At 43.8% G+C, this 25,097-nt stretch overlaps 1 protein-coding gene across 3 annotated transcripts in view; it reads left to right on the plus strand.

The window, feature by feature from the left end:
* The first annotated feature begins 7,917 nt into the window (after positions 1-7,917).
* Positions 7,918-25,097, plus strand: part of LOC119249419 (carcinoembryonic antigen-related cell adhesion molecule 1-like) — a 57,060-nt gene continuing 39,880 nt past the window's right edge. For all 3 annotated transcript variants that reach the window (XM_054697236.1, XM_054697237.1, XM_037516749.2), the window contains exon 1: positions 7,918-8,069. In XM_054697236.1, coding sequence (XP_054553211.1) covers positions 8,057-8,069 — 13 coding nt within the window. In that variant the 5' untranslated portion in view covers positions 7,918-8,056. The remainder of the gene's footprint in view (positions 8,070-25,097) is intronic.

A 25,097-nucleotide genomic window follows, 5' to 3' on the forward strand; every position in this document is an offset into this window, starting at 1 on the left:
AACAGACTTTTCTCCTAGGGAAAAACATGTACAGAAGAATTTCTCCTCAGATTTTGTCCTATATGATGTTTTCACCTCAGGAAAGCTTGCCAAAAAGACAATTCTCAGGAGTTTCCCCATATGCTCTTTTCACCTCAGAAAAACTTGTGCAAAAGATAATTCCCCTCAGGATTTTTCTCTGCATAATTTTTCAACTCAGGAAATCTTGCTGAGAAGACTTTTCTCCTAAGATTTTGCCCTATATAACCTTCTCAGCCCAGGAAAAATGTGCGCAAAGGACAATTTTCAGATTTGGCTTTTTTCACCTCAGAAAAACTTGCCAAAAAGATATTTAACCTCAGGATTTTCCCTATAAAGTCTTACCTCAGGAAAACATGCTCTGAAAGACATTTCTCTCAGATTTTGCCCTGTATGGACTGTGGACCTGAGGAAAAACATGCCCAAAAGATCTTTTTCCTCAGAATTTTTCTTTACATAGACTTATTACCACAGAAAATCATGCCCAAAAAAATATTTCTCCTTAAGATTTTCCCTGTATACTCTTTTTACCTCAGAAACACTTACCCAAATGACCATTCTTAGATATTTCTCTATGCAATATTTTTTTTTTTTATGGTATACTTTTTTTTTTTTTTTTTTAAGATTTATTTATTTATTTATACAAGCACGGGGTACAGTCAGAAGCGCGGGAGGGTGAGAGAATTCACCAGAGCCAGAGCGGGGAGCAGAGCAGGCAGAAGGACCGAAGTACACTGCTGAGGGGAGCAGCGGGCGGCAGGAGAGGTCTGCGCACCATGTGGGACCCTCCTCGGTGGCTGGGGAGCAACCGGGGATCAAACCGGCGCCGCAGAGGCCGCGGGCAGCTTCGCAACCCAGCGCTCAACCGCAGCGCCATCCGGGAGGCCCTCTCTATGTAATATTTTCTCCTCAGGAAAAATTACTCAAACCACTTTTCCTCAGATTTCCCTATATAGACTTTTTACCTCAGAAAAACATCTCCAAAAGACATTTTTCCTCAGGATCGTCCCTAGATAGTTTTTTTACCTCAGACAAACATACCCCAAAGAGATTTCTCCTCAGGATTTTCCCTATTTACTCTTTTTACATCAGGAAAATTTGCCCAAAGACATTTCTCCTCAAAATTGTCCCTGTGCAGTCCTCATACCTCAGGAAAACATGCCCAATGGATATTTCTTTCAGATCTGGCCCTATATAGATTTTTCACCTCAGGAAAACTTGCCCAAAAGTTTTCCTCAGGTTTTCCCTATATAGTCCTTTTACCTCAGAAAAGCTTCCCCCAAAGAAATTTTTTTCTCAGAATTTTTCTTTACATACACTTTTTACTTCCGGAAATCTTGCCCAAAGAAGATTTCGCCTCAGGATTTCCCCTGTATACTCTTTTTACCTCAGGAAAACATGCCCAATAGATATTTCTTTCAGATTGGCCCCATATAGATTTTTCACCTCAGGAAATCTTGCCCAAAAGAAAATTTTCCTCAGATTTTTCCTATATAGTCCTTTTACCTCAGAAAAACATCCCCAAAGACATTTTTCCTCAGAAATCTTCCCTATATAGACTTTTCACAGCAGAAAAACGCCCAAAAGACAATTTTCCTCAGAAATTTTCTTCACATAGTCTTTTTCCTCAGGAAAACATCCCCCAAAAAGATTTTCCCTCAGGATTCTTCCTTAATAACTTTTCACCTCAGAAAAACTTGCCCAAAAGACATTTTTCCGCAGAATTTTACTTTACATAGTTTTTTTACCTCAGAAAACTAGCCCAAAATTTGAGATTTCTCCTCAGAATTTTTCATGTACTCTTTTTACCCCAGGAGAAGTTGCCCGGGCTTCCCCAGTGGCGCAGTGGTTGAGCGCTGGGTTGCGAAGCTGCCCGCAGCCTCCTCAATGCCTGTTCGATCCCCGGCTGCTCCCCTGCCACCCACCGGAGGAGGGTCCCACATGGTGCGCAGACCTCTCCTGCCGCCCACTGCTCCCCTCAGCAGTGTACTTCGGTCCTTCTGCCTGCTCTGCTCCCCGCTCTGGCTCTGGTGAATTCTCTCACCCTCCCGCGCTTCTGACTGTACCCAGTGCTTGTATAAATAAAAATAAATAAATAAATAAATAAATCTTAAAAAAAACAGGAGAAGTTGCCCAAAGACCGTTCTCCTCAGAATTGTCCCTATGTAGTCCTTGTACCTTAGGAAAACATGCCCAATGGATATTTCTTTCAGATTTGGCCCTATATTGAGTTTTCACCTCTGGAAAACTTCCCCAAAAGAAAATTTTCCTCAGATTTTCCCTATGTAGTCCTTGTACCTCAGAAAAGCTTGCCCAAAAGACATTTTTCCTCAGAATTTTCTTCACAGAGTCATTTTACCTCAGGAAAATTAGCCCAAAAGAGATTTCTTCTCAGGATGTCCCTGTATATTCTTTTTACCTCAGGGAAACATGCCCGATAGACATTTCTTTCTGATTTGGCCCTATGTAGATTTTTCACTTCAGGAAAACTTGCCCAAAAGAAACTTTTCCTCAGATTTCCCTATATAGTCCTTTTGCCTCAGGAAAACATCCCCAAAAGACATTTTTTCCTCAGAAATCTTCCCTACATAGTCTTTTTACCTCAGACAAACTTGCCCAAAAGACATTTTTCCTCAGAATTTCTTTTTACATACACTTTTTACCTCAGGAAATCTTGCCCAAAAGAAAATCTTCCTCAGATTTCCCTATATAGACTTTTTACCTCAGAAAAACATCCCCAAAAGACATTTTTCCTCAGGAATCTTCCCTATATAGTCTTTTCACCTTAGAAAAACTTGCCCAAAAGGAAAATTTCCTCAGATTTTTCTTCACAGAGTCTTTTTACCTCAGGAAATCTTGCCTAAAAGACATTTTTCCTCAGAATTTTTCTTTACATACACTTTTTAACCTCAGGAAATCTTGCCCAAAGGAGATTTTGCCTCTCCCCTCTATACTCTTTTTACCTAAGGAAATCTGCCCATAGACATTTCTTTCACATTTTTCTGTGTATAGATTTTTCACCTCAGGAAAACCTGCCCAGTAAAAAATTTCTCTCATATTTTCCCTATATAGCCTTTTTCCTCAGAAAAACATCCCCAAAAGACATTTTCCTCAGGAATCTTCCCTATATAGTCTTTTTACCTCAAAAAAACTTGCCCAAAAGACATTTTTCCTCAGGAAATTTCCCTATATAGTCTTTTCACCTCAAAAAAACTTGCCCAAAAGACATTTTTCCTCAGAATTTTCTTTACATACAAAAGTAATTTTCTTTACTTGTTATCTCAGGAAATCTTGCCCAAGGGAATTTTCTCCTTAGGATTTTCCCTGTGTACTCCTTTTACCTCAGGAAAACTTGCCCAACAGACAGTTCTCAAAATTGTCCCTATGTAGTCCTTGTACCTCAGGAAAACATGTCCAATGGATATTACTTTCAGATCTGGCCCTATATAGAGTTTTCACCTCAGGAAAACTTGCCCAAAAGAAAAATTTCCTCAGATTTTCCCTATATACTCTTTTCACCTCAGAAAATCTTGCCCAAAAGAAATTTTTCCTCAGAATTTTTCTCCACAGTCTTTTTACCTCAGGAAATATTGCCCAGAAGATATTTCTCCTCAGGATGTTCCCTGTATACCCTTCTTACATCAGGAAAACATGCCCAACAGACATTTCTTTCTGATTTGGCCCTATGTAGATTTTTCACCTCAGGAAATCTTGTCCAATAGAAAATTTTTCCTCAGATTTTGCCTATATAGTCCTTTTACCTCAGAAAAAATCCCCAAATGACATTTTCCCTCAGGAATCTTCACTATATAGTCTTTTCACCTCAGTAAAACTTGCCCAATAGACATTTCTTTCAGATTTTGCCCTACATAGATTTTTTTACTGCAGGAAATTTGCCCAAAATAAATTTTTCCTCAGATATTCCCTATCTAGTCCTTTTACCTCAGAAAAACATCCCCAAAAGACATTTTTCCTCAGGAATCTTCTGTATATAGTCTTTTCCACAGAAAAACTTGCCCAAAAGAATTTTTTTCTCAGAATTTTTCTTTACATACACTTTTTACTTCTGGAAATCTTGCCCAAAGGAGATTTCTCCTCAGTATTTTCCCTGTATACTCTTTTACCTCAGGAAAACATGCCCAATAGATATTTCTTTCAGATTTGGCCCTATGTAGATTTTTTTAAAATAAATTTTATTTTTATATTCCCCATGCAATTGCAATCCCCTTATTTTGACCCAATCCCTCCCCTCCCTGCCCCCCACCCCCCATAGAGTGTCTCTGGTTCATAGTTTTTTGTTGATTTTGATTTTCACTTTCTTATAGCTATTCATTTTCCTGGTCCCTTATTTAAGTTTTCTAGATTCCTGCTCTGAGTGAGACCTATGTAGATTTTTCACCTCAGGAAAACTTGCCCAAAAGAAAGTTTTACTCATATCTTCCCTATGTAGTCTTTTCACCTCAGAAAAACTTGCCTAAAAGATTTTTTTCTTGGAATTTTTCTTTACATAGTTTTTTTACTTCAGGAAATCTTGCCCCAAATATAATTCTCCTCAGGATATTTCTCTATGTAGTATTTTCATCTCAGGAAAACTTATCCCAAACACAATTTTCCCCAGATTTTGCCCTATATAGTCTTTTTAGTTCAGGAAAAGTTGCCCAAAAAACAATTCTCCTAAGCATTAATCCTATGTAGTCTTTTTCCTCAGGAATGTATGCACAAAGGACATTTCTCCTCAGATTTTGCCCTATATGATCTTTTCACCTCAGGAAAACTTGCCCGAAAGACATTTCTCCTCAGTCTTTGCCCTCTAAAGACTTTCCTGCTTGGATAAAACATGCCCCAAGGACATTTCTCCTCAGATTTTGTTGTACATACTCTTTTGACTCAGGAAATATCCCTAGAGACTTTTCAGACATTTCTCTATATAGACATTTCTCTTCAGGAAAGCGTGCCCCAAAGGTTTTTCTCCTGGGTTTTCCCTACATAGTCTTTTTACCTCAGGAAAACTTGCCCAAAAGACATTTCCCCTCAGAAGTTCCTCCACATAGACTTTTTTCTTCAAAACTGTGCCCAAAACATTTTTCTCCTCAAAATTTTCCCTATGTAGATAGACTTTTCTCCTCAGAAACACCCAAAAGATATTTCTCCTCTTATTTTGCCTTCAATGTTCATGTCAGTTCATAAAATCTTGGCCCCAAGAGCTTTCTCCTCAGGTTTTAATTATATAGATTTTTTTTCACTTCAGGAAAATGTGCCCAAAAGATTTTTCTCCTTAGAATTTTCCCTGTATAGACTTTTTTCTTTTTTTTTTTAATTAAACTTTTTTTTTTTTAATAGAGGCATGTTTTATTTATTTATTTGTTTGTTTGTTTGTTTACACATGCACTGGGTACAGTCAGAAGCGCGGGAGGGTGAGAGAATTCACCAGAGCCAGAGCGGGGAGCAGAGCAGGCAGAAGGACCGAAGTACACTGCTGAGGGGAGCAGCGGGCGGCAGGAGAGGTCTGCACGCCATGTGGGACCCTCCTCCGGTGGCCGGGGAGCAGCCGGGGATTGAACCGGTGCCGCAGAGGCCGCGGGTAGCTTCGCAGCCCAGCGCTCAACCGCTGCGCCACCGGGGAGGCCCCTAGACTTTTTTTCTTATGAAAAATATGCTCATGAGTCAATCCTCCTCAGAATTGCCCTAAATCGAAGTTTCACATTAGGAAAAAATTGCCCAAAAGAATTTGTTTCTCAGTTTTTGCTCTATATGTCCTTTTCACCTCAGGAAAGTGTGCCCAAAGGACATTTCTCCTCAGAATTCTCCTATATAGACTTTCTCCTCAGGAAAATTGTGCCCAGAGACTTTTTTCCCCAGATTTTGCCCTATTTAGAATTTCACCTTAGGAAAACATACATGAAAGATTTTTTTCCTCACAACTTTCCCTGTATATACTTTTCTCTCCAGAAAAATGTAACCCAAAGATATTTCTCCTCAGATTTTGCCCTTTATAGTGTATTCACCTCAGGATAAATGTACCCAGAAGATTTTTCTACCCAGAGTTTTACCTAGACAGAATTTTCTTCTCAGGAAAAACACACCCAAAATATTTTTTTTTCCCTCAGAATTTTCCCTATATGGACTTTTATCCTCAGGAAAAACATGCAGAAGACATTTTCCCTCAGATATTGCATCATATAGATTTTTCTCCTCAGAAAAACTTGCTCATAGGACATATCTTCTCAGAATTTTCCATGTATAGACTTTTCTTCTTTTGAAAAAAAAAAACAAAAAAGCGCCCGAAGGACATGTTTTTTTTTTTTTTTAAGACCCATCCATCTATGCATACAAAAGCTGGGGTACAAGCCAGAGATGAGGGGGGTGAGAGGACCCACCAGAGACAGAGTGGGGAGCAGAATAGGCAGATCCACCAAAACATACCGTGGAGGTTAGCAGCGGGTGAGAAAGGGGAGGTCTGCTGCACCATGTGGGCCACCTACCTGGCGGGGATCAAACTTGTGCTGTAGTGGCTGCAGACAACTTCATAATGCTGCGTCTCAACCCCTTGCGCCACCAGGGAGGGCCCCCAAAGGACATTTCTCCTCAGATTTTGCCCTATGTTTTCACCTCAGGAAAATGTGCCCAAAAGACATTTCCTCATATTTTTACTATCTAGAGTCTTCTCCACAGGAAAAATGAGACTAAAAATTTTTCTCCTTAGATTTTCCTATGAAGTATTTTTTCCTCATGGAAAATGTGCTGTAAAGATATTTCTCTTCCAGTTTTTAACCCAAATCAAATTTTCTTCTGAAAACTTTGCTCATAATATTTTTCTCCTCGTATTTTGTCCTATAATTTCTTTTCTCTTTAGAATACTTGTACCTGGGAGACTTTTCTTCTGAGTTTTCCTCTATACTGACTTTTATCCTTAGAAACCATGTTTCCCAAAGGCATTTCTCCTCAGCTTTTTCTCTCAGTATACCTTCTCCCATTCTTGGCACTGTTACGTCATCTTATGTAAACGTCACTGGAATTTACTGCCTTTCGTCACTGGAGGTATTCATATTAAAGTGAACTTAGACACGATTCAATATTCACTTTGATCCAGTCCTTTCTTGAGCTCTTTCTACATGTTTACTCATCTAATTTTCACAACTAAATTGCCAAGTCTTTATTCGTCATGGCCCAGTAATTAGCATCACCTCCTGTCCTCTCTTCTCTGCCCACTTCACTCCAACTTTCTTTTCATTGATCATGCACGCTGACTTCATACCTGCCCCTGGCTATCTTTGTATGCTTCCTCTCCGTCCTAATTCCTGTGCTCTCACCTCCTCTGAGGGGGCTGCCCTGACCTTCCACCTTATCAAAAGCACCTCTTCGACCCTTTACTTCTCTTCATAGCCATTCTCTACCTGACATTCTGTCATGATACTGGCTTTTTATGCCTCTGCCCCACAGGGATGTCAGCTCCATGATGGCAGGAATTTGGTCTCACTGCTATTTCTTCCTCCCACACAACAGTGGGAATGCAGTCAGCATTCGACTCTGATCAAAGAGTTCTGCTGGGTTAGAACTGCTGTCATCTCGCTTCACAGACAGGAATGTAAGTCACTCAGGTGACAAACAGTGGAGATGGGATTCCACTGGAGCCGTGCAGTGTCAAGCTTGGACCGGGATCTGCTGGATTCTTGGATCACTTAGCTTCTACTACCACAAAGCTTTGTCGCAAGCCTGCCCACACTCAGTCGCATTTCCTTAGCTCATCAGTTTGTGGGTGGGCAATTTGGGTTGGTTCTCCTGGACTCAGGGGTGCTTGCTCTTATGTCTGGGGGTTTGCTGTCACCTGATCTGACTGGGAGACTTGGTTTCACCCACCTTGGTGTTTGTCTCCTTCCTCTAGGCTGGTTCAGGCTCGTCCTCACAGGCCTGCAAAGGTACAGGCGGAAATCTGCAAGACCTCTCGTTTGAGACCTCGACTTGAAACGGGCACTCGGTCCCTTCTGCTTCATGGTGTGGGTGAGAGCAAGTCACATTGTCCAGTCGGAGTCACAAAGCCATGAAGGAACATGGTAAAGTGCCCGGGACAGGGAGGGGTGAAGAAGTGGGGGTGGCAGTGCCATCAGCCTCTGTTCTCATTGACTCAATGGCCGTGGGCTCTGCTTCTGGGCAGTGGAAGTCAGAGGCCACTTGCAAGAGGACCTCGGGGAGTTCGCTCCTAGGGCTTCTTGGGAGGAAACACTCTGGCTCTGGGTATACCAGGTTTGCTGAGGGAGAAGGAAACTCGGTGGAGAGGATGGCCGAACAAAGAAGTTGTTATGTCTGCATTTCTTGTCTGGGCGTGGTTGTCTAGAGGAACTGGCAGGAAGCTTCGAAGGCATCCACCTTTGCTGGTTGTTGAGTGAATGCCTTGGCATTATTTGATCTTCGTCACTGTATTACCTGTTCCGGGGATTTTAATCCTGGTGGATTAATTTAGCTCTCTGTATCTACCTATCTGTTTATCGATCTACCTCCCTATCATCTATGGCTCTGCCCCTTCTCATCAATTACATATTAATACATTTTTGCCTTTAGCTCAATTAAGCATTTGTTTGTAAAATATGGGTGCAGATGAGGACTCATGCAACCCGAGGTCTTCTGTGTTCATTTCAGATCTTTTCTCACAGTTCTGTGGAAGCTTTTGGCCTCATAAACCTGACTCCATACTGACTCCATGCTTAGCCACTTAAGCGCCACAACAACTCTGTAAAGCCAAAACTATGATTATTCCATTTTATAAGGGGGAGAAATCTAAGTGGTTGGCACAAGCCAATTTCCCAGGACTTTTGCTGCTTGTAAAAACCGCTGGACATGGATGAATGTAGAATCTTTCTGGGTAAAGCAAGGCTGCTTGGGCTGTCATCAGCAAATTAGATAGCTGTCTGGGCACAGAGGCCTGAGGCAGGGCTCAGCACATGCACGCTCCCCAGCACCCAGCCTGTGGAATGGAGGGACTGTCTCTGTCATTATTACAGTAACTATGGGTGTGGGTTTGTTCCCAGTTCCTGGTCTCCCTCAGTGGCCTCCCTGTCCTCAGGGCTCACAAGCATGGAGAAGCTCAAGTCTGTAATAATAGTGGGGTTTTTACAGCTAATCTGGTCAATCCAAAATGTGGGTACATGTACCTTCAAACCTCCCAGTGAGTTGTCACTAAGGACCTTGTGAATTTTTCCCTCATGGAGGCCATAATGGGAAAGCTTTATCATCCCTCAGGTATGTTTGGAGCATTCACTAACTTCCCTGTGTTTTACCAGTCAGAACGTAATACCTTCCCTTCCTGCCGTGAATAGCTTCTTTATTTTTATTAAAAGTTTGTTATTGTAAGATTGGTTTATAACATCCTTTAGGATTCATGTAGGTTTCAAATTGTTTTTTAATGTTAAAGCTTTTTGTGATGAAACAATAGGTTTGTTTGATTCAACAAACAAAAAATAGACAAATTTTGCAACAATAATGTCAGTCAAAGCGGCGGTGACCTTAAAAGTCCAGCAACACATTCAAGGATGGGCACTCCCGACAAAGGCGGCTGATTTTACCATTCTTTCACCTTATCATATTTCAGAACAGCCAGCTACCTTCTTTCTCTATAGTTATTTTTCTTGGAAGTGTTGTATGAATCCTTTTGAATGGTGTAGTCAGACAAAATTCCTTCATCTTCCAGTTGCTTACCAGCAAAGACCAGTCTTTGCTGATCAGGAGGAATTTCTTCCTCATCCTGGATCTTGGACTTACATTTTCTATTGCATCCAAGGGTTCCTTGAAAGTGACAGTCTTTCCCATGAGGGTTTCAACAAAAATCTGCATCTGGGTGGTGGTGTCTCCGCCGATGGCAGACCACAAATGTTGATTTTAAATCAGCTTCTGTGTATACTACCTGATGTATGGCTCCAGAATTTTCATTTCCATCCATCATATACAGTTGACCTTCTTTACCCAATAAACCTACTTCCTTCCCCTTATTCCATTCAGGTAACCACTCTTTTTGCTCTTATAACCTAAACTTTTGTTTTTGTTTTATTTAGTTCATTCACTTTGATTTCTTTTTTTTTTTTTTAAAGATTTATTTATTTATTTATACAAGAACCGGGGTACAGGCCGGATTCGCAGGAGGGTGAGAGGATTCCCCAGAGACAGAGCGGGGAACAGAACAGGCAGACTGACGAAATACACTGCTGAGGGGAGCAGCGGGCGAGACAGGAGAGGTCTGCTGTACCAGGTGGGGCCCTCGCTGGCCAGCCAGGATCAAACAGGCGCTGCAGAGTCTGCGGACAGCTTCACAGCACTGCATTCAACCATCTGCGCCACCAGGGGAGGCCCACTTTGATTTCTTGACCCACCACAAATGAGTGCAATCTTACGGTGTATGTCTCTCCCCATCTGATGGTGCGCCATTTCACTGAGCATGGTCCCCTCTAGCTCCATCCAGGTTGCTGCAAGTGACAGGGTTTCATCTTGTTTTTAGTTGCTAAGTGGCGTTGCCTGGCCAATCTGCACTACATCTTCTTTAAGCTCTGGTCTGTCAACGGGCACTTTGGTTATCTCCAACTCTTGGCGATTGTGAACACCGTAACGTGTGTATCTCTTTAAACTGGTGTTTTGTATTCTTGGGGTAAATATCAGAAAAAGGAAACTGGATCATATGTTATTTCGGTTCCTGATATTTGACAGAAGTCAGTGTTTGTAATCTTTGTTCTCTGTGAAGTGGGAGATAACCTGGTTCCTCAGAGATATTATTCTGGCACAGAGCAAAATCTCTTGGTGAAATGTTTGTCTGCAGTGTTGAAGTCCCTCCCCTGCTCTCCCCATGCCCACCACTGTGTCCCTGAGGGCTTCTCCAGCACCGACCATCCACCAGACCAGCAACTGTCACTCCAGCTACTATGTCTATTATCATGTCTTCTCTGGCCTGGTCCTCCTGCCCCCTCTTAGAGGGCCTTTCCTTACAAAGATCCAGAATCTCCCCCATCTCTTTACTAAATCACATCTGCAAGGTCCCTTTTCTCATGGAAGGTCATGGGTCCTGCACATGAAGCTATGGAAGTTCTTGGGGGGGGGGACATTATTCTGTCACACTGAGATACACAGCTTTGGCACCTACAGAAAGACTCTTTAAAGTCACTGGACCACAGATGTAGACCAGCACTGGCTGGTAGCTCTGAGAGGGCCATCAGATTCTAGAAAAGACCATAGAAGCCAGAATGGTACCTGGCATCTCCAGCTCAGTCAGGCTCCCCTTACCTAATTGGCCCACAAAGAGGTGGCAGGGCAGGTCTTCTACGGTGGCTACAGAGATTTTCTCTCTTAACATGAAGTCAGATAATGACTTCGAGGTCTTTTTTCTATGCCGGTGATGTTCAAAGAGTTTCTTGAGGTTTTAACTTCAACTAACAACAGCAACAACCACCACCACCAATCCACCACAAGGTTTGTTATTACTAATATTATTATGTTTCTTTCAACAAATATATTTATGTATTCAATTTTTTGGTAACATTGCTATTATTGAAGTAACATTGTTAGTATTATTTTACACTGTACTGATGCTGATACTGACCATAGATAGCTAAGGAACATACCCAAGGTCACACAGCTAGAAAATGGCAGAACTGGGATTCAAGCCCTATCTTGTTCCCGAACGTCATTCTTGCCCCAGGCGCCCACGCTCCATTTTCAGACACAACCCCTTCTCCTCCAGAGACACTTCCCTGCAGTAAAGTCATCTTTGGCTGGTTTTCCCAGAGGACTTGGCCAAAGAGTTTTGAGGGCCGGGAGAGAGCCACCTTGTGGTGGGAGAGGAAATCTGTGAACCTTGACTTTTTTTTTAAAGATTTATTTATTTATGCAAACAAGAGCTGGGGTACAGGCCAGAGATACAGGGGCATGAGAGGATTCACCAGAGACAGAGTGGGGAACAGAACAGGCAGACTGACTGAAATACACTGCTGAGGGGAGCAGCGGGCGAGACAGGAGAGGTCTGCTTCACCATGTGCGTTGCTCCCTGGCCAGCCAGGGATCGAACTCATGCTGCAGAGGCTGCAGATTGCAGTGCTTATTCCCTTGCGCCACCAGGGAGGCCATGGACTCTGTTCTTTATCCCTGTCCTCTACCTGGACAGGACTAACATACTAGTTGTGTATTCTATTCTATTTTATTAAAATTTTTTAATATGGGGTATAATGGAGCACAAAAGTGTACAAATTGATGAATTTGTATATGTATATGCAATCAGCTCTTGAACAACATGGTTTTGAACTGTGTGGTCCACTTATATGCAGGGTTTTTTTTTTTTTAGTCCAGTGCTGAAATGTAGTTTCTCGTCCTTATGGTTTTCTTAATAGCACTTACTTTTCTCTAGCTAATTGTACTAACAATACAATATAGAATACGTAAAATATATCCAAAATGTGTACCTCAGCTGTTTATGTTACTGGTAAGGTTTCTGGTCAACAGAGCACTGTTGTTAAGAGTCAAATTTTGGGGACGTCAGTAGTTATATGTGGATTTTTGACTGCTGGGGGTCGACGCTCCTAACCTCTACATTGTTCAAGGGTCAACCAGACATTCATGTAACCATTGCGCATGTCAAGATATAGAACATTCTAGATGGTTCTCTTGCACTCCATTCCAGTCAGTACTACTCCGAGGTCACCACTGCCTGATTTCTCTCATCATGAGTTTGATTGACCCATTTCTGACATTTATAAAAAAGGAGTCATGCAATTATATACTCTTTTATCACTCAGTCAACATTATCAAATTCAGCGATGTTGTTGTATATAGCAGTATTGTTTGTTTTTTAATTGCTGGGAAACGTTTTGTTTCAGGAATAGACCACATTTATTTGCCGAAGTCTACTGTTGATGGACATTTTGGGACTGTTTCTGTCTGCAGTGAGCATTCTTATTACATTGATATAGGTGATCATTTTTCTTGGGAATAGACCCAAATGTGGAATAGATAGGTCATAGTATATTGATCAATAAATACATTTATTCTTAGGAAGTACTGCCAAACATTTTTGCCAAAGTGCACTGGGAATATTTTTATTCTGTGATATCTTTATTTTGTTATTTTAAAGAGTCAGAAATCGGAGTCTTTCATCTTGTTAAAATCAAACAGGATTTGGTCTGACTGATGCTGGTGCATTGAGTCTCTCCTACCAGGAATATGGCTGCTCTCAGGAAAGGAAAACGTGGTCACACTTGCAGGGAAAGTGGTTGATTGATTGGCCTGGGCTGGAGGAACTGGGTGCACTTGCTAGGATGTGGCGCATCGTCTTCATGTTGAGATTTCTTGATTCCCTCACTTTGGTTCCGGGTTGGTCACGGGTGGATACGAGCGGTCCGTGGAGGCGGGCTGTGGGTCAGTGTTAATGAGCTGTGGTTTACCGTCCTCTTTCCTTTTCCTCTCTACTCCTGCTCTCTCACCCTTGCTCAGAACACAGCGTAGTGTGGATTCTCTCCCCTCTCCCGCCTTCTCTCCCAGGTTTTCTTCCCACACACCCTCTCCATATCCTCCTCCTTCCATTCTTTATCTTGCAAGCTGCTGTCTTTGTCCTTCTCTAACCCTCTTCTCTCCATCTGTGCGTTTTGCTTTTGTTTCTTGCCCTCCTTCAAGCTTGTCTTCCCTTTCTCCTCTTGGAAGCTCTAGTAGCTTCCACGTCAGCCATCTCTCTACCTGCCTCTTCCTTCTTTCTCATTCCTCCCTGTGTTACTTAGGCCCATCACTTTATCCATCTCTGTCTCCTCCTTGCTTACTTACTCCTGTCTTTCCTCACCCCTCCCCGCTTTCCCCAAGGCCTTCCCCAAGGCTCTTACACAAAACTTCCAAGCTCCATCTTTGTCGTAGTCTGGACTGAGTGAACACCACAGGTTCCAAGGACCAAGCCCAGCGGATGTGCATTCATGATACAATTTGCCCTTGTAACGAAAGGGAAAGACACATTTGGCACGGTCTGAAAAGGAGAGGAGTGGGTGAGAAAGTTCTTCATGGAAAACTTATTTTCTTCTTATCAAGAGAGTAGGGGGCTTCCCTGGTGGCACAGCAGTTGAGCACTGGGCTGCGAAGCTGCCCGCAGCCTCTGCAGCGCCGGTTCGATCCCCAGCCGCCGGCAGGGGTCCCACATGGCACGCAGACCTCTCCTGCTGCGCCCGCTGCTCCCCTCAGCAGTGTACTTTGGTCCTTCTGCCTGTTCTGTTCCCCGCTCTGGCTCTGGTGAATTCTCTCACCCTCCCGCACTTCTGACTGTACCCAGTGCTTGTATAAATAAATCTTGAATATATATATATATATATATATTAAAAAAGAGAGAGAGAGAATAGGGACATGAGCAGAACCCATGGGGCTGAATGAGGAGAGGCTGGAGGCTCCCATCGAGAGGGTCATTATGGAAATTTCCGCCTCGATCAGGGAAGCTACATGCTCCTCACACAAGGAAAAGCTGCCCACTCACCTTTCTTTGTACAGTATTTCCATTGCCCGTTATATTTTGAAGTTAGAGAACACCACCTGAAGAAGGAGTTCTGAAGAGTGCATTGAAAATAAGTCACGCCGTTATATTTGAATGGAAAAACGCAGTGAGAATCTGAAAAAACAAAGACAATTTTCTCTTTGTTAACTATTCCAGGTGTCTTTGCTTCTTCGGTAACTTCCTCATTCAGGCCTGGCTGTCATCACTAAGGGCCTGCCATGTACACAACCCTCCACTGTGCACTATGGATGTCAAGGTCGAATTGACATGGTCTCTGCCCTTAAGGAAGGGTTCTTTAACTTGGGGCCATTTCTTTGTGCAGTGGAGGCTCAAATTTGACCTGCCCCCACACACCCCATCAATAGGCAGCTTAACCTTGACATGTCAGTGGCACCTGGCTCTTCCCATGCAGCCTGGAAATGTGTGCACCTGCCTCCTCCCAAGACCGGAAGCCAAGTTAGCTTGTACATGTGCAGCGGCTCAGCAGACTCCCCATCAATTACCCCCTACTTGTGTTGGGGTGTTTTTTTTTTTTTTTTATTGTTGCTTTGTTTTCATTATTTCCCAGTGCTGATTACTTGTGCCAGTAGAATCCTTCTGGAGCCTAATACCTTTGGGAGCATAGCTGCTGTCTGGAGGTGGCGCCAGAAGAAAACAGAGGCACAGTGAGGATCCATTTTGCAATAGGACCTGCCCGGCCTCTCTAACTTCAGTTTCTTTCTTCTTTTGAAGTCAATGTTGATCCTAAACAAATACTCTCCATAACTTTAAGACTAAATGTAACAGATGTGTTCACGGAAGTGTTCAACACTTACCGCATTGACACACATGGATGGAAGGACTGAGCTGACACGTAGCTACACCGCACTAACCGAGGGACATTCCCAGCATGGTACTGGCCATGTTCCAAACATTAAACCCCATGACATCAAAACCTCTTGCTTTGGACAATGTAATTAGCCCCACCCGTAGGCTGTCCATGTCCAGGACATGGGAGTGGATAGCTAAGAGGAGGCAACTGTTATGACCTTTGTGTCAGACTGATCTGGGTTTAAGATACACAGACTTGTTTGAAAATTAAAATGTAAAGCTCTTACCAGAGCATTCAGGCAACAAGAGGATATAAAAGGAATCTGGACTTGAAAAGAACTGAAACTAGTCATTATTTGCTGATGAGATATATCTATATATATCCATATATATTAGAACTATTAGAAATAAAAAATGAATACAACAAATTGGCAGGTTACAAAATCAACATACAACAAAAATACGTTATTTTTTTAATGCTGGTTTTTTTTTTTATGGGCAAATAATGAACAAGAGGATAAAGAAATTTAAAAAATAATTCCATTCACAGTTGTATCAGAAAGAATCAAATACCTAGGAACCAACTTAAAACCAAGGAGGTGAAAGACTTATACAATGAAAACTGTACAAATGTGTTAAGGGGGTTAGACAGTGACATAAGGAGAGAGAAGGGCATCCCATGCTCATGGATGGGGAACTCAATATAATCAAAATGACTACCCTGCCTAAAATGGTATATAAATGTAATGTAACTCCCATCTATGTCATCAATTTTTAAAAAGGATTTATTTATTTATGCATACAAGAGCTGTGTGTAGGCCAGAGGTGGGAGTGGGGTGGGTGAGAGGATTCATCAGAGACAGAGTGGGAAGCAGAACAGGCATTTCTACTGAAATACACTGCTGAGGGGAGCAGCAGGCCATGTGGGTAAGCCCTCTGACCAGGGATCGAACTTGTGTTACAGTGGCTGCAGATAGCTTCACAGTACTCAGACTTAACACCTTGCGCCACCAGGGAGGCCCCACCATCAATATTTTTTAAGAGAAATTGAACAAAAATATTGAATTTATATGCAACTACAAAATAGAAAAATTTGGCACAAAAATAGAAAAAAAAAATGGACCTATGGGCTAGAATTGAAAGCCCAGAAATAAAGTGCATATCAAAAACGCCAAGTGCATATCAGTATCAACTCTATGATAAAGCGTCTCTGACCATATAATGGGGGAAAGGCAGCCTCTTCAATAAACAGTGCTGGGAAAATTGGAAAGTCACTCAGAAAAGAATGGAGGTGGACCACTCTCTAACTTCATATACAAAAATAAACTGCAAATGCATTAAAGATTTAGATATACTACAACAATGATATACATAGTAGAAAACATTCGTGATACCTCTCATGACATCAAGATAAAGATCTTTCTGTTGACTCAACCTCTAAAGCAAGGGAAATAAAACAAACATACAAACAAAAATTGGAGTACCCTCAAGTTCAAAAGCTTTTACACAGTGAGAGTAAATACAGGAAGATTACTAAGACACCCTATTGAATGGGAGAAAAATTCCATGCAATATATGACTGATAAAGAGTTAATATCCAAGACACAGAAAAAGCTCACATTATACAATGTGAGAGTGGCATGGACTCCAAAGACCTCCAACCACAAGTAGCAGACAGAATATGGAGAAAGCTTGCACTGTTCATGAGAATGTAAACTGTTGCAATCTTATGCAAAGTGATCTGGATTTACCTTATAAACTACAAGGGGGGGGGGCGGTTTTAAATAAATAAATAAATAAACTACAAGAGGAGCTACCATATGACCCAGCAATCCTACTCTTGGCAACTATCCAAAGAATATGAAACCATTGACAGAAAAACCTTTATGTTCCACAAAGTTCATAGCAGCATTTGTTATAATCACCAGGATGTGGAAGCTGCCTCTATAGCCATTAATAGATGTTGGGATCAAGAAGATGCTGTCTCCGGCCTCCCTGGTGGCGCAGCGGTTGAGCGCTGGGTTGCGAAGCTGCCCTCAGCCTCTGCGGCACCGGTTCGATCCCCGGCTGCTCCCCGGCCACCGGAGGAGGGTCCCACATGGCGCACAGACCTCTCCTGCCGCCCGCTGCTCCCCTCAGCAGTGTACTTCGGTCCTTCTGCCTGCTCTGCTTCCCGCTCTGGCTCTGGTGAGTTCTCTCACACTCCCGCGCTTCTGACTGTACCCAGTGCTTGTATAAATAAATAAAATAAATAAATAAAAATAAATCTTTAAAAAAAAAAGAAGATGCTGTCTCTCTATACCATGGATTCCTTTTTTTTATTTTTACATAGAAGAACTGGGGTGTAGGCCAGAGGTGCAGGGGTGAGAGGATTCACCAGAGACAGAGTGGGGATCAGCAGGCGAGACAGGAGAGGTTTGCTGCACCATATGTGTACAGGTCAGCTCCATGGCAGGGAATCGAACTCAGGCTACAGTGGTTAAAGCTTTAAGACTTTACCCCTAGGCCACTAGGGAGCTCCCACACCATGTAATAGTATTCAGCCATAAGAAAAGATGAAATGTGTATGTACCACATCTTCTTGATCCAGTCATCTATTTTTGGGCATTTGGGTTGTTTCCATAGCTTTGCTATTGTAAACTGCCGCGGACCAGCACAGCAGTGAACGATGAGGCCATCTCAGGGTTGAGAGACTGCGCAGGGTGGTCAGGGATTCGGCGAAAGAAATGACAAACAGACACACTTCAAGAGAGTGAAAATCTGAGTGTAATTTTCTTTGAGTTGGTAATCAGTATATACATGTTTTCTAAGAGTATAGGAATGGCGAACATCAGTGAAGAAATCAGCTTGCTTATAGGTTTTGCTTATCATTGACAGGGCAGTGATTTACATCTGGACCCAGACGCATTCCTAAGTAGTTAGGCTATTAATTTTTCTTTTTGTTTTATGTGATTACTTTTTTGTTTAAACTACTCACTACCACTAAATTACTATTAATTAGCACGGGTGAGTTTTACTCTTCACAATGTAATATTTTTATCATTAAGATTAATGCTAACAAGGCTAAGCATACAACAGAGAAATTATTAAGCTAACAGTTCTATTAATACACAGTGTTTAGTAACGTTTCATTTGAATTAGCCTAGTTATTAGATTTTGTATGTTCTTTTTTAATCAGCAAACCAATGACCTTTTTAGACAGAGAAAGAGAAAAGATTTTAGAAAGAGAAAAGATTTTAGAGAGACAGTTGTATTAGAATAAAGTTTGTGGGCCTTGAGAAGGCGAGATAAGGTTCCCTGCGGTCAGCATTCCTGTAGTGGCTCCTGGGGGTCGTTATCTTTCAACAGGCTTCCGTCTTATCTATGTCTTCAGGGTGTTTTGCTGTTCTCCCCCTGCGCTGGTTCCTTGCCCAGCCGGACCTAGGGACCTTGGCGAAAGCCATTAGCCCTAAAGGTCACTGCAGGGGGAGGTGCAGCAGTAAACAGTGCTGCTATGAACATAGGGGTGCAGGTGCCCTTTGGAATTAATGTTTCTGTGTCATTTGGGTAAATACCTAGGAGTGGAATTGCTGGATCATACACAATGGAATATTACTCAGCAATCAAAAAAGATAAACACATGCAGTTTGCAGCAACATCGATGGAGCTGGAAGGGATCATGCTCAGCGAAATAAGTCAGAAAGAAAAAGAAAAATACTGGATGGTCTCACTCATAGCAGGAATCTAGAAAACCTAAATAAGGGACAAGGAAAAGACTAATTAATACAAAGTAAAAATCAAAATCAACAAGCAACTATAAACCAGAGACACACTGGACGGGAGGGGGGGAGTGGGGAGAGGAAGGATTAGGGTCAAAATAAGGGGGGTGCAATTGTATGGGGAATATAACCAAAATGAAAAAATGCATACTTTGTGCAAAAATGAGAAATGATGTAAGAATTACATAAAATAAAATATTAAAAAGAAAGAAAGAAAAGATGAAATGCAGCTGTTTTCAGCAAAATGGAGGGAGTTAGAGAGAATTATGTGCAGTAAAGGCAAATCAGAATAATAAAAACAAATCCAGGACATTTACACAGCAGATAACCAATGCTATGTAAACTGGCAAAGCACAAAAAATAATTCTTAGGCTCTGTGAAAGAAAGATTTATTGGTTACGGGAGGAAATGGGGCTAGGAGAGAGAGGATGGGGAAGGAAATGGATAGGACATTAACATGAAAGTTTTTTTTTTTAAGATTTATTTATTATTTACTTATTTATACAAGCACTGGGTACAGTCAGAAGCGCGGGAGGGTGAGAGAATTCACCAGAGCCAGAGCGGGGAGCAGAACAGGCAGACTGACGAAGTACACAGCTGAGGGGAGCAGCGGGCGGCAGGAGAGTTCTATGCGCCATGTGGGACCCTCCTCCGGTGGCCGGGGAGCAGCCGGGGATCGAACTGGCGCTGCAGAGGCTGCGGGCAGCTTCGCAACCCAGCGCTCAACCGCTGCGCCACTGGGGAGGCCCAACATGAAAGTTTTAATGTGGGGTGAGTGAGGGCACAAATGGAGGTATGAAAATGTACCCCCAAAGTTAAAAGATTTGTAAATGACTGACTAATAAAATTGAGGGGGAGAAAGATGACTTGATAAGTAGATACCAGAACTAGTGGACGTGGACAAACATTCCGAAGGGCTCTGAAGTTAAGAGGGTGGGGAAGGGAAAGGAACAAGGGATTGAGGGATGGTGGTGGGAAAATAAATGCAAACACTTGAGAGAAAGGAGCAAATAGAGCAAAGAGAAAATATAATAAGCAGAAAATACAAAAGAAAAAGGCATCTGTCAATATTGATATAAATATATCAAAAGTTCCAATAACAAAAAGGAATTAAAATTCCCTGTTAAAGGGTTGAACATGTAACTTGTCTCACAAGCAGCCACTCTAACCATGGCGCTAAGATCAAGAGGTAGGCGGCCTCCCTGGTGGTGCAGGGGTTAATGTCTCAGCACTATCAAGCAATGGCCAGCCACTGCAGCATGAGGGCACGTGTTCGATCCTCGGCCAGGGAGCAGACCTCTCCTGTTGTGCCCACTGCTCCCCTCAGCAGTGTGTTTCAGTAGATCTGCCTGTTCTGCGCCCCACTGTATCTCTGGTGAATCCCTCTAGAGACTCCCCACACCTCTGCCCTATACCCCAGCTCTTGTATGCATAAGTAAATAAAAATAAATCTTTTTTAAAAAGGATAAAGAGGTAATAAGAACGTGTCTCTTTATGGAGTTTACAGTCCCCACAATTACTTATTTTCTGAATTGAAGAATAAGTGGCCTGATAGATAGAAATTGGAAGTCCAATAACTTTCTTTGAAAAAAAAGAGTAAAGCCTTCCTAGCATCTGCACCAGGACAGACTCAAGACATGGCAGATGGATTTGGGCCACTGGCATTGATGTTACAGGACACAGCAGCCCTCTGTGGTGCAGGCCCTTCCCTCTCTCCTTTCTCACCTCCATCCACACTGTCCAGCTGTAGAAAGATACAGGCACAGGCCCAAACCAGCAAGATTCTCAAGCCAGGCGCCATGCCTGCTTGCCTTCTCGGTGCTGACACCGTCTACCTGTCCTGTCCTCTTATAGAGCTCATTCCCCCTGCACGACCCCCTCCAACCTGATAAGAATCCAGCTCACCTGGACAACGCTGGCACATTCCTCAGCCACAGGACATAAAGTTCAAGCGTATCCCTCAGGTGGAATCCACAGGGCCTGGCCAGCAGGCAAATGTTCCTGAGCCTGCAGGGTTTGAGATGCCCTTAAGGAGAGCGGAGATTTCATGAAGCGCTGTGCACTTGCCAGGCTCCCCGGCCAGGCACAGAGACCAGGGACAGATGAAAGGACCTTGTTTCAGCGTCTTCAGTCCAAGGTATCCTGAGATACCTTGAAAGAGGTGAGATCTTTTCAAGACTAGAGTTAAGACACTCTACTTTCTGGTACACAGTACATGGTGAAATTGGAAGGCTGGAAAAAGGCACAGAGGAAAGACAGAAAGACCCACGCAGATGCACAGCCCCGGTGAACTGGTGTTGACGGAGCGCCTGGTGCAGAGGGAGGCCCCACACCTGCTTAAAGCTCTTACAGCCCGCCCACAGCAATGCTGGGAAGGGGTCACTGTGCCCATTTTGCAAGGGAGGAAACCGAGGCTCACAGCAAGGGAAGCATTTCTGAATGAGTAAAGGAAGCTCCAGGCCTGAAGCCATTCTGGGGAAATCAACACGTGCCAGTAGGAGACATGGCGGGAAACTTCCACTCTGAAAAAGTCCACCAGACCACACAGTTCCCACAGCCTCCCTGCCCCAACTCACCCTGAGCCTTTGAGGCATTTCCTGAGCCTCAGTTTTCTCCTCCTCATCCTCCAAATGGGACATGCCTGGATGCCTTTATGGGGTGCTTTGAGACCCTGTGGGGATGAGTCCCTGACACTGAGCCTATAGTCAGGAAAGGAGATGGCCGCTGTTGGACACCCCAGGGGAGAGAACAAGGTCCTTTCATCTTCCCCTGGTCCCTTTGCAGGCCGGAGAGCTTGGCAAGTGCACAGCGCTTCAAGAACATCTCCACTCTCTTTAAGGGCATCTCAAACCCTGCAGGCTCAGGAACATTTGCCTGCTGGCCAGGCCCTGTGGATTCCACCCGAGAGATAAGCTTGCACTTTATGTCCTGTGGCCGAGGAATGTGCCAGCATTGTCCAGGTGAGCTGGACTCTTATCAAGTTGGAGGGGGTCATGCAAGGGGAGTGAGTTCTATAAGAGGACAGGACAGGTAGATGATTGTCAGCGCCGGGAGGCAAGCAGGCATAGTGCCTGGATTGAGAATCTTGCTGGTTTGGGCCTGTCCTATGGTCCATTTTGGACTGTGTGGATGGAGGCGAGAGAGGGGAGAGGGAAGGGCCTGCACCACCGTGGGCTGATTTGTCCTGTAACATCAATGCCAGTGGCACCAAATCTATCTGCCCTGTTTTGAGATGCTAGGAAGGGCTTTGCATTTTATTTAATTTTCAAACAAGTCTCTGAAATGTAAACCTAGTCCATCCGACCCCAACACCCACAGAGTTACTGACCCACTCTCTGAATGCCTCCTTCACTCCCTAATGTGCATCCAGTGTCCCAGACGTGGGCAGCCTACACTGGGTAGGCCGTATACTTCAAAGGAGGCATTTTTTTTTTTAAGATTTATTTATTTATTTATACAAGCACTGGGTACAGTCAGAAGCGCGGGAGGGTGAGAGAATTCACCAGAGCCAGAGCGGGGAGCAGAGCAGGCAGAAGGACCGAAGTACACTGCTGAGGGGAGCAGCGGGTGGCAGGAGAGTTCTGCGCGCCATGCGGGACCCTCCTCTGGTGGCCGGGGAGCAGCCGGGGATTGAACCGGTGCTGCAGAGGCTGCAGACAGTTTTGCAACCCGGCGCTCAACCCGCTGTGCCACCGGGGAGGCCCCCAAAGGAGGCATTTTTGATGTAAATCGGGTTTCATGTTTGGTGTATCAGGGCAGCGCCACCTCAGGGCATGTCCTAGGGTTAGTGTGGTATAGCTGCGTCTCAGCTTTATCCTTTGAGTCACTTGTGCAAGAACAACAATAAGGAGAAGCATAAGATTCTGATTCACGTGTTATGCGGTGGCCTTGTCCACATCCAGAGTGTGTCTATTTCGAGCAAACATGGGCTTCAACACATGAAACCAAATACAGAATTGCTAACTATTCTCACTCTAGAGCAGATCTAGGCCTTACACTTAAAAACTGTGAAGTAGGGTGATCACATTAAGTGTTCTTACACCTAGAGAATTATAATGTACATTATTATTTTTTTTAAATAGAGGCATGTTATTTATTTATTTGTTTGTTTGTTTGTTTTGTTTATACAAGTACTGGTACAGTCAGAAGCGCGGGAGGGTGAGAGAATTCACCAGAGCCAGAGCGGGGAGCAGAGCAGGCAGAAGGACCGAAGTACACTGCTGAGGGGAGCAGCGGGTGGCAGGAGAGGTCTGCGCGCCATGCGGGACCCTCCTCCGGTGGCCGGGGAGCAGCCGGGGATCGAACCGGCGCTGCAGAGGCCGCAGGCAGCTTCGCAACCCAGCGCTCAACCGCTGCGTCACCGGGGAGGCCCTGTACATTATTTTTAATATTTAAAAAAAAAGAGAGAGAAAGCGACAGAGCTGGTCCTGCCACAGGATGTATTCTGCTTGTGTCGCTGCTTTGTTTTCTCTCCTTCTCCATCCATGTCCTCTGCTTCTGCATTTCTTCCAGCTCATTGGCCATCTGTGAAACTCTGATTCTTCTATAGTTAATCAAACTAATCAACACTGGAAAAAATGAAAACCAAAATCAAATAAAACATGCCAATATGAGTGGAGAGTCTGCTGAGGCGCTGCGTGTGCACCAGCTAACTTGGCTCCCAGTCGCGGAGTAGGCCGGTGTGCACGTTCCCAGGCTGCATGGGAAGGGTCAGCTTCCACCAGCAGAGCTAGGGATGCATCAGGGTGAAGCCGCCCGCAGGTGGGGGCTGAACCTGAACCCAGGGTCAGGCCTGCAAAGCTGGTACCATATGCGGAAGGAGGATATGTCTCTTGACATATCCATATGTCAAGAGACATATCCTCATGTCAAGAGAAGTGTTCTGATAGGAGCCTGTCGGGGTGGCATAAAGCAGGATGGGGTGGGGAGATAGCATCAAACAGAAATATGCAGCAGTGTGCAGAGAGGTGATGTTTACTACAGTAAATCCAGGGATGAGGCCGAGAGTTCATCTAGGTAACACAGACTTGGCCAGGGGCCACATAACCCCGGGGCCCTCCGCTTGTGGTACTTTTCATCTGAAATCCATGCCAAGGCCAGCACGTACTGAGACAGCTTGGATACTCCAGGCTTTCCTATGATGTGAAACAGAATATTAATGATGGTAACAAGAAATCACCTATGTTCACAGAGAGAAATTCTATTTAGACTTTTTTTTTTGAAGATTTATTTATACATACAAGAACTGGGGTACAGGCCAGACATGCTGGGGGTGAGAGGATTCACCAGAGACAGAGTGGGGAGCAGAACAGGCACTGACTGAAATACACTGCTGAGGGGAGCAGTGGACGAGACAGGAGAGGTCTGCCGCGCCATGTGGGTAGCTCCCTGGCCGGGGATCGAACTTGTGCTGAAGTGGCTGCGGTTAGCTTCATAGGTTGTGTCTTACTTAACCCCTTGCACCACCAGGGAGGCCCTATTTAGACTTTTGATGTTGTTCTGGTAAAGCAGAAGCTACAGCTCCAGATTCAACAGATCAACAGGTTATAACAAATTACGATCTGAAATCAGGCTGCCTTGGGATCTGGTAAGCTTATCTGTTGCCTGGAGCGCCAGCTCTAAGCCCATAACAGCAGAAGCAGACTCCTCAGGGTAAGACTGTGCCAGGGAGGAAAAAAGCTTAGCTCCAGGCCTGTGACCAGACTGTTAATTGCAGTCCATGTCCAGTGCCTAGAGTGGCAGTGGGTACAGGCTGTACTCTCACTGAGTACCAAGGAGCTGGCCTGGACGAGGGGATCACTGTGGATTCTCTCCCCACCACACAACTCTGGCACCTACAGCACAACAGGAAGTTCAAATTCCTGAGTCTACTACTATTAAAAACAATACGGTATTGGCACAAAAAACAGATACATAGATCAATGGATCACAATTGAAAACCCACGTACATAGGCATAAGAAAGGATGAAATGCAGCTATTTCAACACAATAAAGGGACTCTGAAAGAATTATATGCAGCA

The sequence above is a fragment of the Talpa occidentalis genome, unplaced genomic scaffold (assembly GCF_014898055.3).
Source record: "Talpa occidentalis isolate TD23 unplaced genomic scaffold, MPIMG_talOcc4v2.1 talOcc4.17, whole genome shotgun sequence".
NCBI lineage: Eukaryota > Metazoa > Chordata > Mammalia > Eulipotyphla > Talpidae > Talpa > Talpa occidentalis.